At 42.4% G+C, this 15,222-nt stretch overlaps 1 protein-coding gene across 3 annotated transcripts in view; it reads right to left on the reverse strand.

The window, feature by feature from the left end:
- Window positions 1–15,222, reverse strand: part of gpr153 (G protein-coupled receptor 153) — a 40,120-nt gene that overhangs the window by 6,611 nt on the left and 18,287 nt on the right. For all 3 annotated transcript variants that reach the window (XM_030118601.1, XM_030118600.1, XM_030118599.1), the window contains exons 2-4: window positions 12,582–13,200; window positions 8,127–8,556; window positions 1,312–1,501 (exon numbers count right to left, since the gene is read on the reverse strand). In XM_030118601.1, the coding sequence (XP_029974461.1) occupies window positions 1,312–1,501; window positions 8,127–8,556; window positions 12,582–12,955 (994 nt within the window). In that variant the 5' untranslated portion in view covers window positions 12,956–13,200. The remainder of the gene's footprint in view (window positions 1–1,311; window positions 1,502–8,126; window positions 8,557–12,581; window positions 13,201–15,222) is intronic.

A 15,222-nucleotide genomic window follows, 5' to 3' on the forward strand; every position in this document is an offset into this window, starting at 1 on the left:
ATAAAATCAATGTCATAGCAGAGATAAACAAAGCCTTTTGAATAGTACACAGCATTTACAATAAGCACAGAGGATAAATCTTCAATAAGAAGAGAGATATTACACAGACACTTGTCACTTCGGGTTCATCTCCTGACAACAAAGGTCACATGATAGGTCACATGATAACATTTGACCACTGATTTCTGACCTCCAGCTACAACGAAACACAGCAAAACATGTGCAGTCCTGCGACACTGTGCGTCACATTTACTGTGCGCATTATATATATCTGGAAAACATGAGATAAATGGAGAAAAAGTCCAAAATATGATTACTATTTTTTTTAATGGAGTCAACCACTTTATAACTAATAAATATAAATTACAATCTCTAGGCAAAAACTGATGTAATTTCTTTAAACATTTGACCTGCATTATCTGTGTTTTGGAAAGCTGAATGGTTCTCCATTGGAGAATATTCAGAAATGTAGAATGTTCCCACTGCATACATTAACCATACTTAACACTGTGGGGTGTCTGTAAGCTACTTCTTTACAGTTATTTTCATGACCACTACATGGATGGGATTTAATCAAATCTCCGTAAAAGTTAAAATCCTTTTGAATGTGAATAAAACTTTGACCATTAGCAGAACTTTGTCTCTAAAAACGTCAAAAGGCAAAACTCTACCAAGCTGAAGGTCGTGAACTGAAGCTACTGTGGTAGCTTGAAGTGAACAGTGGTTTTCAAAGTGTGGGGCAAAAAAAATCAGTGAGGCATGGAAATCTTTTACTCTGCAGGATGTTTTCTTTTTGATTCTTTATAAGAAATCAGTATAAAATGATTTAAGTAAAGAATTTTATCACAAATTCATCTGTTAAAACATTTTTCAAGAAGATAATTCATTGTAAGTGTGATAGAGACTAAAACACAACCGACTTTAACAGTAAAACCAGAAAGTCTGGTTCCTCATTGCAGGGCAAAGCATGAGAAGTGTGTGAGAGGAGGGGCTGATTTAAGCTTTTCCCACAATTTGAAAACCCCTGCAGGAGAGAAAACTGTTCAGGATCATCGATCACACCGATCCAGAGCATCGAAAACATCATCTTTAGGGACCTGCTCTGCACATTTTGTTTGTGCGTGTTCTTTTGGAACAATTTAAGCTTAGCTTTCCTCTCAGCACGCCCACTAATCTTCAGTGACAATTCTGCAGAATGGGGATTAACATCCATTTATCATCAGGTGAGGACGAGCAGGGAGAGAAGGAGGTGGGGTGGGAGGGGGGAGGGGGGAGGGGGGAGGGGAGGGGGGCGCCTGAAGGCACACTTACCCTCGTCCACGTCGTCATTGGACATTATGGCCACGCATTTCTCCCACACCATGCGGATGTCGGCCCGGTAGCGGTCGCAGGCCCACAGGAACATGGGCAGCAGGATGGACTGTGCGATGGAGCACCACAGCACGCACAGCACCATCCAGTTGTAGGAGCGGTGGAACTTCAGGCTGGCAAAGCTCACCACCTGTGCAAGGTCAGTTAAACATTTGTAAAACAAACATTTGCATCTGTTGCTACATGCTAATCAGCACAGTTTGGTGAGCGGTCGATGGTATGGAGCTGGAGAAACAACACGTCTTTATCTGGACAGGAGCACGGTCCACACTGACAAATGCTCCAAATGTTTATTACCTTCCAGTCTGTTTTTAACGTCACCAACGGTAAATCTATCCAGCATGTCGAGAAGGACGCTGGGCTTTCTTCACCAGATAGAACAATATATCTGAACATATAATCAAAGTGGGTGGCAGCAGATACAAGGCTCATGTCTTTAAATGGGCATCATCTCGTTACTGGAGTCAACATCAACAGGTAAATGTACGCAGCTCACGCTTCCTCTTATAAACAGCTCGGAGATCCACGCCGCCTCATGGAAAATGAACCCACAGTCCTGTAATGCTGAGGCCCAAACATGGCAGAGCTGCACGCCACAAGTCCAACCACTAATCCATTAAAAAATACATGCACTTATGTTTGATGGCTGTAAAACAATAGCAATAGGCTGGAAAAGTCATCATCAGAAACCAGAAACGGTTGAAGGAAAACACATTTCTCACAGAAAACTAAACACTTTCAGCTCCTAACATCTCTAAAGAAATCAAAATCCACCGAAACCCCTGCCCGAGTTCAGGAACACCTCTAAGAATGCCACCGCCCGTGGACGCAGTTCAACACGGAGCCTTTTGCTTTGAGAGACAACTTTGTTCCTTTTCTAATAATTGTACTCTGAGTTTGAACTCATTCACACACAGATGGGATAAGAAAACCACCCACGATCATCTAGGAAAAAGAAAAGAGCTGATCACAAGCAAAACCCAGAAGATAAAGTCTGCTTGTGATATTTGAGCTAAAAAGCACTCAGCAGACACACAACACACAGTGGCTCTTATGCAAATCAGAGGAAAACCATTTGACATCGAAAACGAAAACTCATCATGCTCAATGCAACATCCTCTAGTTGGACCTTGAAATGGAGCATCTCTCGCTTCGTGGCATTATGAAGGCATCATTAAGCTGTATGGTGTCAGTTTAACAGAAGAAGCCGTCTCCACCAGCTGAGGTGAATCCATCTAAAAACAGCGAAGTCTGACAAACACAGTGAAGACAAATGAAACATACTGTAGGCTTTATTTATGCTTCAGGTCACAAATGCTGCTGTATTTCACTCCATAACGCATGTCAAGACGATGTTATGAGTGTGCTTTAGTGTTTCAGACAGTGGTAACTATGCACCTGCTTTCACCACACTTTGGTTTTAAGGATTATCTTAGAAGAAATCTCACTTCATTCTAAAATCCTCATAATTCGTGTTCTCAAACAAAATGTTCTAGAAAAGCTTTTAAATACAGATAAATGTTTTTCTTGACAGTTTTAGTAGAACTCTTAATCTCAAACAGGAAGGTCGAACCCATTCGATCGACCTGGCAAAAGGTTAGTTTCAGCGTGGAACTTTAAAGTTTAAAGAAATAAAGCAGAAAATATAAATTGGCCATAAATCATTTTACACAGGAGGCACGTTGGTGCAAAACTGGTTTTATTACAGATAATCCTTCAATCATTAAAACAGTGCCATTACTTTACCACCTACTAGTAAAAGTAACTCATTCATTGAAAAAGTAACTCTGACCCGCTTTACTTTGCCCGGTTTTGTCTTGCCTTATTGGCGAGCATGCCGCTGTATTGCTGTGGCGTCGCTGTGTCACATCGGCTGAGCTGTCAGCACGGCGCGGCTCAGTCTAATGACTGATTCACTCATTAGGTTCAGCTGAAGTTACATCAGTCAGTGGGAGGAAGACGCTACAACCGGCATGCAGACAGCGCTCACAAAGCCGAAGCTGCTCTTTATGTAACGTGATGCATCACATGAATGTTTCCTGCAGTCGGAGAGCGATTCACGAAGCTCCTTCAGTTAACAGGAGCTTAATGAAATCATAACTGCTAAGACAGCTACAGTGTTTAATGGGAAAACAGAACAGGGAGAGACAGCAGCTTTGCAACAAGTTCATAAAAACGGTATCTGAATGCCACAGCTGTACCGTATTTTCCAGTTTATGACTCACAACTGACTGCGAGCTGTATCTGAAGAGATAAAATACAAATTTAAGTTGCACTGGTTTATAAGAAACATTTACTTTTCCATGCCTACAATGTAGCTGCACCATCAACAAACTGAAGAGTGCATTATTTTATCCATCTCCTACCATTATAAATTTGTCCTTTATCTTGTTTCGTGCAGTTTTGAGAATTTCCAGTAAAAATTTAGTGGTTTGACTTTTTCTTCTTGACATTTTGCTTCCACTGTCAGTCAGATACTGGAGATTTTTCCTTGAATGTGGTTACATTGGTGTTTTTAATTTGGAATTTGTTTATTCATAACTGAGGAATTCCGAATTATATTCATAAGCTTGGTGTTTACATGAGAAAAATACAGAATCCTCTTTTAAGATGCGAAGGGATCAGATTGAACTGGGGGCGGCCGTGACGTAATGACGTCTACAGGAAGTAAAAAGCACGTTGCTGGATATTTTTCTCTCTTTCTCTCTTGATTCATTTTGATACTGCAGCTTTGAAAATGGCTGCATTGTTATGCTCCCGTCCATCTGCTCTTTTCATTACTGTATATCTATTTCTTCTAAGGCTCCCATTAAATAAATCATCCCTATACGAGTCAAACTGTGGGCCGCCATCTTGGAATATTGTGTCATTGCGACGGACGAGCATGAACAGAACTATCGGAATGAAGTTGCGCCAAATTTACACATAATTCCACTTCCAGAGAAAATAAACTGGCCAGTTTATTTTCTCTGGAACTCAATTCCAGTCAAAGTTTTCAGACGTTTACATGGTCATTTTAGAGCTAAATTAGGCTTTTTTCAGATTTAAACAGGAATAAAAGGTCCCATGTAAATGCACTGAATGATGCTGCTGCAGCATTCTTTTGTCACACGGTGACGTCTAGTGGTCTCAAAATGCGATGCACCAGTATGTCGTCACATGTACAGTAAGTTGCTTCAACGTTTAAGTTGCTTGACAAGAAAAAAAGGTTTGATTTACAGTCTAGAAGTGACTATAATCAGCATTGCTCAATCAGTCGTGACGTTACCGTCAGCGTCGCTACAAAATGTGCTACGGTATTTCCATCTCTGCACAGTCACAATGGTTTTTACCATCAGTCCTGCTCTGATTACCTCCCCGCTGTGGTAAAGTTCACAACTATTACGCAGGTTCATCTGTATGTATAACAGCTTTCCATGCATTTAAATAGCTCATTACATCAGGTCATAAAGACAACGATCACACCCTTTGTTGTTGCTTCCACTGCACTTGAAATATGATCATTCATCTGTACTATGCAATTCTCTCTGTTTCACTCACACATCCGGACGCGCATTATTGTGTCTGGCACAGTCTTTTCGGATGAACTCGGATGGCGTAACAATATGCAGTTTTTCCTACAGTGATGCTGTTCAATGTCACAGGAAATAGTGGGCAACAAAAAGCAACATCCTCCTATTCATGCTTCATTGTCTCACATTTACCAATTCATAAAAACTTTCTCGTGTCCTTTGTGAACAACAAACAGCCGGTGTTTGTGCCTGAAGACCTGTGAGATCATCTGCAATGACTAAACAATGGGAAGGATTTAATAATGGATTTTGTGGTTTGCATCAAAAATTAACATTTTTTCAAACTTTTTTTTTTTTTGGTCTTATGTTTAATTGAACTTTCAATAAAGAAGCAGCAGATGGGAAATGAAGGCATGTGAAGTTGCAAAAGACTCAAAAAAAAAAATAGGTGGAGATCTGGTACATGAACAGCAGGAAAAACGCCAGCTGATGAAACGAGGGACCCTTATTTTGCTTGAGGGTTGAGGGAAAGGCTCAGCTCACGGTGGGCAGAGATTGGCAAATAGCTGCAGATTTGGATAATCCCACCGGGAACAGGTTACGTGGCTTTAAGGCTTAAATTAAGAACACTATAAAAGCCTTAATAGATCTGCAAGGCGCTGCTGCCTTCACAGTGTTTTTGAGCATATTCACATGCAGAAAGATGAAATGCTTAAAAGAAACTTTTATCTCATACCGTATTGCAGATGAAATAAATGTGAAACATTATGTTTTCATTGGACGCTTCTGTAGTTTGATGCTTCTTCAGATATCTTGTACCGTTTGATTGAAGCATCAAAACACATTGAAACACAATAACAGACATTCTTTTCAAAGTGATCTCACAGCAAAGAGCATGTTTTTGAATAAAAACCCATTAATGTATCCAGTGTTCGTGTGGCTTTTAACTCAGAAAGTTACCAGTCGGAAAAGTCTCATTTCCCAGTTGGGAGTATTCACACAAGAACAAAAACAGCTTGCAATCTCACTCCACAAAAATCTGCAGATGAATGACAGCATGATCATCAATCATGTGAGTCAACACGGACTAAACTTCGCTTGTGAAGTCAATATTATTGATCGACGTTGCTTTTACACATATAGAAGTAGTGCTGAAAGTTCTCCCCTTAACAGCAAGAACGAGTAATTACAACTATAGAGTGCGTCATTCGAACATCTCTCATGTAGATGCACAAAAGTAATTCATGGGATTCCCCAGTTGTTCGTCTGAGCTCTCAGAAACTTCCAATTTCCCCAGGGGAAGGTTTCCCAGTTGGACAGCTTTACCACACGTTGGTACTCACAAACAGAATTCATTCCACACACTGATTTACATAATAAAAAAAACAAAAAACAAAAAACAGACACGCTTGAACAAAACGGAGAGCTGTCCAGGCTCATCTGCCTTGCTGAGAAAGCTCTAGCGCAGTGCCTTGCTTTAAAGAAGACAGGCTGGCTGGTTTGGCACATCACAAACAATGAGCCCCGAGCTTTCTGCAGGCTCTCAAGTCTGCGCTGACAAACAGTGAACTAACTTGTTAAAAAATGAATGAGGACCTGAGGGTGAAATTTGCAAACCAAATGCGGTCGCTCGAAGGATCAGTTTCCCAAAGGTGATGGAGGGGAGTTAAACTGTATTTAAAGCCGGATTTCCCCAAAAAACACCTATCCTTTCTTTATTTCAACCAGAATCCACACACGCGCACACACACACACACACACACACACGATTCAACTTGGCCTACTTACAGTGACAGATGAACAGCAACTTGCAAGTTGCTGTAAATAATGAAACATCTCAGTACAATTACAGGCACTACAGCAGGAAGCTCCGCCCACCAACTCCTCTGCTGTCTGTAACCCCGACCAACCCGGACCGCTATCTCTCCGCCTCTGGCACAGACAGTTGGCGTGATGAAGCGGCCACAAAACGAGCCCGTCTTCCCTGTACATTACCCTGATTGGTCTTATTTCAATCAGTTGACCACTTTTTTTTTTTATTTTTGTAATCCAAATGATTTAAATAAGAGTAATTAAGAACACAACTTCAGTAAGTCATGACTGAAACACACGCTGGCATGAAAACCTTTGTTAATAATGTCATTTAAAGCTTCAGCTCAGGCTGGACTCGCAGTTATTTTACAGTGCATCAACCGAGCTGAATGTTTCATGACGGAGTGGATTTCCCTGAAGCAGTACCGCTTCCATCACTTCATTTCTGCATGAATAAAATAATATAGGAGTAATGGCAGTTGTATATTTCTTGAGTAATTGTGTTTGGTGCCATTCAAAAACGCTTGCTTTATGTGTAAATATAGCTGCAGCATGGTCCTTTTGCATGGAATGAGGAGACATGTTAGAGACTCGGAAAACAACGTTAAGTTGGCAGGATGTCAGGGTTTTAGAAAAATGATTTCTTTAGTGTGGTTAATCTCATTAAGACCTCACAAAGACATTCAAACTGATCCAAAAGTCAGATCTAAGATTTTTTTGGTTTGTTTTTAATCATATTTTTTTATTTTATGGGTTTGTTTCTTTCGGCAGTTTAAAAAAAAAAAACAGACTAAAGTCTTATCTTTTGGCAATTTGACCCATTTTGTCCACTGGCTCAGTTCAAATGATGATTTTAGCAATTTCAAGTGTAATAGAGAAAATAATATTATGACTTGTCAATAATTTAATAATATAGGTAAAGTAGTACATCCTTAAATTCCAAAGAGAGCTGGATATGACAGCATATTCAGTGAATGAATGTCTTCCACTGTACTGCTCTTTGCACAAATACCGGAAAAACATTTTTTTTAACGCTATTTCAGTTCTGTTTTTAAATTATTGGCTGCAGTTAGTAGATTTTGTTTTTTTTCTTTCTTACAATACTATTGCTTTTGATTTACCTTGTACATTTTCATACATTCATTGTTATACATCTGTGATACTCTATTATGCACGTGGAATTTTCAGTAATAATATATATAGTTTATAATGCTGCTTTCATCAAGTAATTACAAATTCGGAAATAGGCAGTTATTATCGAGGTATTATGTTATTGCCTCTAAGACATTTATTATTCCTCATGTTCTTAGATTATAGCCCTACTACTGAGTCAATGTGTAAGATTCTTCTACTTCAAATTGCGTATTCTCTCATGAGAAGAGCTTCATAAACACAGTTTGTCGGATGGATGGATTCCTCGTGTGAACTCACCAGTATGGGGAAGCCAGTCAGGAAGTCATAGATGAAGACAATCCCGCTGATCAGGTACGTGATCTGCAGCGACGTCTTGAGGGGCTCGGATCCGTCGATGGACGACCTGCGCTTCCCCTGAGCGTCCTCCACCACGATGGTGGGGACGTTAAACTTGTTCTTGTCGGCGTTGTGACCCGCCTGAACGGAGAAGGTCTGGAAGAGGGCGATGCCGATGCAGATCACGCCCATGGCCACGCTGCCGCCGATCAGCAGCAGGAAGCACACGCCGAACCCCAGGCCGATCTCCGTCACGATGAAGCGGCAGTCGGAGGTGTAGAAACGGTTGTAGGTGTCGTGCCAGCCCACGGCGGGGAGCGTAGACAGGATGAAGGACACCATCCAGATTCCCATCACCGTGTGCACCGCCTGCTTCTTGGTGTTACTCAACCTAGATGCACAAAGAAAGATGTTTTTGTTGTAAAATAAATTCAATTGAAATTGAATTTAAATTTTGTTTTTGTTTTTGAGGCCATGCAGTCACAGATTTTGAAAAGATAACCCTCTATTGACCTGTAATCGTAACTCCAAGTGTAAAAACATGTCAAAAAAAAAAGAAACTACCAGGAAGCAGAGAAATACACTCAAGTGTGAGTCATGATTGTGGTTCCAAGGACTTATCCTGCATGACGCCCAATCACAGATTTGTAAGATGAGCTCTTCGGTGTCATCACAAACACACAGCAACCTTGAAAAAGATATTGAACATTATATTTATCTTGAAAAAGAGGCAGAAACTCTCAATCTAAATCCAGGCCTCCTTGTTATGGGGGTGTTTATGTACTGCAAAACTGTTTCTAAACACATTTATATGATCACACAAGATGCACACTGCTGAAAGACAGTGACCCACATCACCTACCTGCAAAATCATTTGAAAGCAGCTTTGTCAGAATGCCTGACAGAGGGTTTTACTTTTTCTGGAGAGAGAAAAGTTGTCCATATCTTTAAAAGTAAACCAAACTGAAGCTATAACAAAAGCTGCAAATGCCACCAAATCCCAGATTCAGACCTGGGACACCAAGCTGAGAGACCTCCATTCCACATAGTCATCACTTAGATAAACTGGAGATGAATGTGGAGAGAAATCGATTTTTCACTGATGGTAAAAGATTGGTTTTCACGTCCCTCGGTCTATTTGTCATCAAGGTCCATTTCAGCACGAAGGGATTTCTATTCCCTCTCACCTCCGAGTAATTGTTACAGTCGAGCAATTTGCCGAATGTGTTTGTGTCCTCTGGCGATGCAGCACTTTACAAGATTCACAGCAGCGACTCACGCATGTCTAAAAATACAGCAGGCAGCGACTGGTGTTTTCATTTCCTAAAACTTGACCGAGCCCATCTGCCTGAATATTTGCTTGTAAAGAGCTGCTGAGCTGGAATGGACACCGGCTAATAGAAAGCCCTTCATACTCTCGTTACTTCAGTCCAGCATAAACAAACTGGAGGATGTAAAAAAGGATTAGTGATACAGAATTGGCAGACTACAGAGCAGAGTAATGGCTATAGTCTCACCTCCCCACAGCAAGAACACCCCTGGTTTGAATCCAGCGGTGGGAATTCCCTGAGCTGTGTGCTTTCTCCACATAGCCCAGTTTCCTCCCACAATCCAAACAGGTGAATTAGTCTTTAAACTGAGCGAATGGGTGTGTGTGTGTCTCTCTGGGTCTCTCTGTTTGCTACGGGATCAGCTGGATGTGCCCTGAGTTTCATTCATTGTAAGCTGGATGGATGGATGCAGAATAGAAGAGTTTCTTTGTTAGTGTGTGGCAAAAAATGTGCTAAGAAAGCCATTGCACATACAGATACAGATGGAGCATGCACAGCTTACATGTAGAAACCCAATCCGTGCATTACTGAGGGGGCAGCGGTAGCCTCTTTCTTTGCACTATGGCTTTGTGCAAAGACAAGTAGGTCTTGTTGTCACAGTGAGTAATAATGCTAGCCTTCCTGAATGTGCCTGGGGTACACGGGGAGGTTACGTCACTAAGCTGCATGAATGTATTACCAGAGAGAAAGCATTGCGAGTGAAAAAAAAAAAATACAAAAAACAAACAACCTCCTAGCAGATAGCGAGCGCAGGGTGAGGAGAACAGCTGCCAAAGTACAAGGTTAGAATTCATAATTCAGGCCTTCAGTATATGTTAATGTCACAGACAAGGCAGCTGTGCTAGCTCAGCAGAGCTAACGCGGCGCAATTTAAACGAAAGATGAACGGCAATTACACGGCGCATCACCTGCGCCACAGCTCGTCCACATCACCGTTCAGAGCGAGCTGAAAACAAAAAGATGTGGCGCTGAGGGGAAAGTTAATGCCCGCAGACAGGGAATGAGAGGGAATGTAGTGAGATGAGTGAGGGAGCAGACGGGAGCCATAAAAACAGTTGCGCAAAAACCTGATATCTCTGTGTGGGCATCATCCAGTGGAGGCAGCTGCACAAGCAATATAGATAGCAAGATTGAGCACACATTTAAAGAGAAGTTTGCATATCTTATTTGGGCGTCTGCTTATCTGCAAATTGGCTGAGCTGACCATGGGCGGAGCGTTTGATACCACAGGAAGTATAATAATTGTGTTTCAGGAGGGGAGGAAGAGTAAGACAACATAATACTGATCTTGACACTCACGCACTACAACCTGTTCTCCCCAACAATAACCCACACAGCTTTTAGGTAATCTGCAGATATGAGTCTAGAATTCTGGCTGCTTTTGCCACAGTATTTGCTCCAGAAATGCATTCGACTGCAAATGATTAACTTTGTGCCTGACGGCCAGAAAAGAGAGATCTGCACAGCTACAAATAACAGCTGAATTGCACCAAAGCTGAAACCTCTGGGGTGTGCTTCAGTGCGAGATGTTCTTTTCCTGTAACAAACCTTCACACTAATCAGAGTCGTCAATATGCTCTGATGTGCAGCTACCCTGACTGCAGCATCAAAATAATATCTCTGGCTTTATTAACGTCAGCACGTGGTATCATCAAGGAGCACCACTGCGTCCCTCATCGCAGATATTCCACCAAATCTCATTTCAAAGGAAGTGGCGATGGCGCCGAGTGCGTGTGAACAGCAGTTATCTTGGGTGACTAACAAGACCGAATGGAGCGGGTGCAGTTAATGCGAGGTCAATGTGATCTTTTATTATTCAGCGTTACTTTGTAATATCGCATGTTCTAAGGTGCCAGATGAAAGTGAAAGCTCGACTTGGAATATGCTCAGTCTGGAGGGATATGCCTGGTGCTACCCCAAATAACTGCAAGCAGTGAAAGTGTTGGCACACGAGAGCTGACGCGACGCAGAACATCCTGCCTGAAAACTGGAGGTGAGCAGCCAGAAAGTCCTGTCTGAGGAATCCTCTGCAGCAAATGGCTTGAAACCTGAAGCAAGACAGTTTTCCAACAAAGTATCTGAAGCTGCTGATGCATGATACTTTATCCAACTTTGGGTCAAATGGCAAAGAGCCCTGGACTGATCGGAAGTCCATCACAGAAAGACAGGCAGTGACACAAACAGAGATTGGTACCTACAGACAATTAAATTCAGTAATTCAGATTCAAATTCGTGTTTTGGGGCAGTAGGAGGAAACCAGATTACCTCCTGGTGAACCTGATAGAACCCAACCGAGGCTCAGACTGTGGACATTCTCACTATGAGGCCCTTTCTTCATCTATTTATCTTAAAAAAAACCTTTTCATCCAACTGAGGGTCAGGAGATCTCGTGGCTATCCATTTGGTGAAGGGCAGAGAGGAGAGGTAAAGATGATAACAGGCTTAAATCACCCACACGTCTCAGAAAGTTGTCTACAGGTGGAAATGTGACTGTATGCCTCCCTGTGTGCGTGATGTACTGACGACCTGGTCTGGGTGTGCTCTGCCTTTCACTCACGCTCAGCGACACAGACTATCATTAATCTGCAGCCTCGCCACCCTCAGTGTGATGAAGCAGATCTACAAGATCAATAGCTTGCAGGACGAAGCTAGAGAACAAAAGCTTTTTTTTTTTTGCAAAAATGCATCTATAGGTTCATTTTCATCTACAACAAAGTATTTACATAGTCGGTCAAGCCCTTTTGACTATGAAACCAAATGTTTTTTCTCACACTGTTCTAATGGGACCTGGAGGTGATCCAAGGAAAAAACTCTCAACAGCTACAGCACCAATTAGCCACGCAAAACAACTAAAGAACTTCAAACTTAACAGCATGCAAGAATAGCAAATCAATAATTCTGAAGGAATCCCTTTGAATGGAAGCGAGCACAAAAAAAATAAACTCTTTACTGTACCGAGGTGAAAAGAAATAATTCAGAAGATTTGTGTGGAAAAACAAGAGTTCTCAACTTTATATCAAGTTTAACGCTGCAGTTTAACAATATCTGGGCCACATTTCTGTACGCCGACCAACAGGAGCCTCACCTGTAGTTTACAGGCCACCGTACCATCCACATGCGGTGATAGGAGAGCGAGGTGACTGAGAAGCAGGTAACCAGCGTCAGCGTGTAGAAGGTGGACACGAACACCTTGCACAGGCCCTCGTTCCACTCGTAGTTGGAGTGCTTCCGCCGCAGCATGATGACGCAGTACATGGTGATGGGGATGGCCATGTTGAGGATGTGCGTGCCCGCCAGCGTGCAGATGAGGAACTCCAGCGGCTTCCACTTCTTCTGCTTGGCGCTGACGCTGAGGATGCTCCAGGTGTTTGCCAGGATGGACACGCCCGAGCAGACCAGCCAAGCCAGCGTGTTGGCGTTGATGACCTCATCCGTCATGGCGGCCGCGTCATCCACCATGTTGCAGCGCGGCGCGGCACGGCCTGGGCGGCCGCGAGGAACCGTTGGCAAGAGCGGGTTCACGCAAGGAGAAGGAGGAGGTGGTGGAGGGCAGGAGGGGATGCAGGGCGTGGAGCGAGGAAGGCATCCTATCTAGGTGGGCGTGCTCTCTCCATGGGCTCGGCACAGCGGGGAAAGGACATGGTGGCGGAGCGGCACAGCGGGGCGTTCGAGGGGGAGGATGGCGGAGCTGGGCCGGTTTCCTCCTGGAGAAAGAGAAAAGAAAAACAACAACAACATTCAGAGAGACCAAAGCGGTGAGGAGAACTATATCAGTCATTCTGGTTCAAAATAATTCCTCAGCCACAATCACTCATTGGTGAATTAATAGCGTGTCATTAATCACAGCAGTTTAACTGAAAGTCACCCACTTCATGTGTCTGAGACGGAACAGTAATCAGTCAGCTGGGCTTATTTTAAAAATGCTGCAGGCAGAAACAAGAATAGCCGAATCCTGCAGTCGTGCAATTCTGCAGAAAGGACTGAATTATGGATGTGAAGCCAAACAAGTCACAGTCATTCAGTGGGAATGATGGGAAAGCAGAGTTAATGACGCCTCTGAAAAAATCTAAATCTAACCTAAGGTGGAAAGAGCCCCGGTCATTCAGTAAAACATTGTTTAAATTGCTCTCAATTACGGGGGACTTAAAGCCACAAGTACACTTCTGAAAAGCCAAGTATTAGTTACAGCTGGATAACTGTATTGTCAACAGCATGAAAAACCCACGTTCGAAATACAAGTCTCAGAACATTAATGTCACTACATTTCATTCACTCACAAAAATTTAATCTGTAAAAAAAAAAAAAAAAAAAAAAAACAGACACAGATCCTGTTGAAATTAATGTTTTAAAATTAATTCAAATTGTGGCCTCGCTTGTGCTTTTCAATGTTACCAAGTGGATTAAATGCTCAAATTCTACATGAGTTACATACAGATTTCCAGACTAAGTTCTGAAGTTCACTACTGAATTCAACACAAGCAAAGAAACCCTGTGGTGAAATCACTGTGAAATCAGTGCGGTGATACATTAAAACGAATCTCAAAAGAAGACCAACTCTTCACTGGACATCTTCATTTAATGATCTAGTGTTACGGATTGAAGGTCAAAAACTGGGAAATCTGAAGCACGGGAGCTGACACTGGCAAAAATTCGACAAAAACAGTCAAAACCTGCCAAAGTCAAACTGTCCAGACCGAGCAGGAGGTCTAAATGACGAGGAAAATGGGCAACGGCAGCAAGACAGTGTGACCGTGAGATACAGGCAGGAGGGCAGACTTGAAAAGGCACAGGTACATATAAGGTAGAAGCTGAGGGCAGCAACAAGCACAAATTTGGGAAAAATTAACTTCCTGATGTTTTTGTTAAGAAATAAACAGCTGCTGAGATCAATGGGTGAATAAAAAGGCCAATTCTTCTAGCTTAATACTTTATTCGAAATGCCTGGTGGGTCTTCCTTTATAGTATTCGACTGTCATAAATGTGACATTTTTGAATAAAAAACTATTTTGTTTATAATATAGTCAGTTCAACAATGTGTGCTTTAGGTTAATGAAAAATAGTTTCCTTTTTATTATGATTTTTACTCCAATGGGAAAAAAGTATAATTCAACTTTTAAGTGTTTTTTTTTTTTTTTTTTTTTCCCAAGTGACAGTTGATTTCATTTTTGGTTCCTTTGAGCTTCATCACAGGCAGCAGAGCCGACATGCTGAATTTCACATCTGGTCCAATACAAGCAGCCTGACTCACTTCCTCAGGGTCACTTCCAGCAGAAAACCCCTCCAGTGAAAGTACCTTGAGGAGACGATACTTTCAGTTCCACCGCTGTGCCGCGAAAAGTGCTACGACACAGTCGAGGCACGTTGTCACATCCACTTCCTGTCTGGTGGCTTGTCCAAACAGCGACGTGCTGCAGGCAGGACCCCTTAGAGGGCACACTGGAAAAGACGCGCATCGTCACCTGACTCTCACTTGCACTGATCTAATCTCTCATTCTCACCCAGTCAGTTAATCCACAGAAGTTATGGGGCCGGATCTGCCACGCATCCCATGACCTGCGCAGCCATACGAGGCAGCGGATGATCGTAAAACATCCTGCTGTTCGGAGAAGCCCCAAGGTCACAGGAGAGTAACTGAAACTGGCGATGTTGCAATTTAGTCAGGATGGAGTAACGCTAAATACATTTTAGCAGCACAAAGTAGAATCTCACCTTTTTTTTTCAGCATG

The sequence above is a fragment of the Salarias fasciatus genome, chromosome 20 (genome assembly GCF_902148845.1).
Source record: "Salarias fasciatus chromosome 20, fSalaFa1.1, whole genome shotgun sequence".
In the NCBI taxonomy this organism is placed as follows: Eukaryota; Metazoa; Chordata; class Actinopteri; order Blenniiformes; family Blenniidae; genus Salarias; species Salarias fasciatus.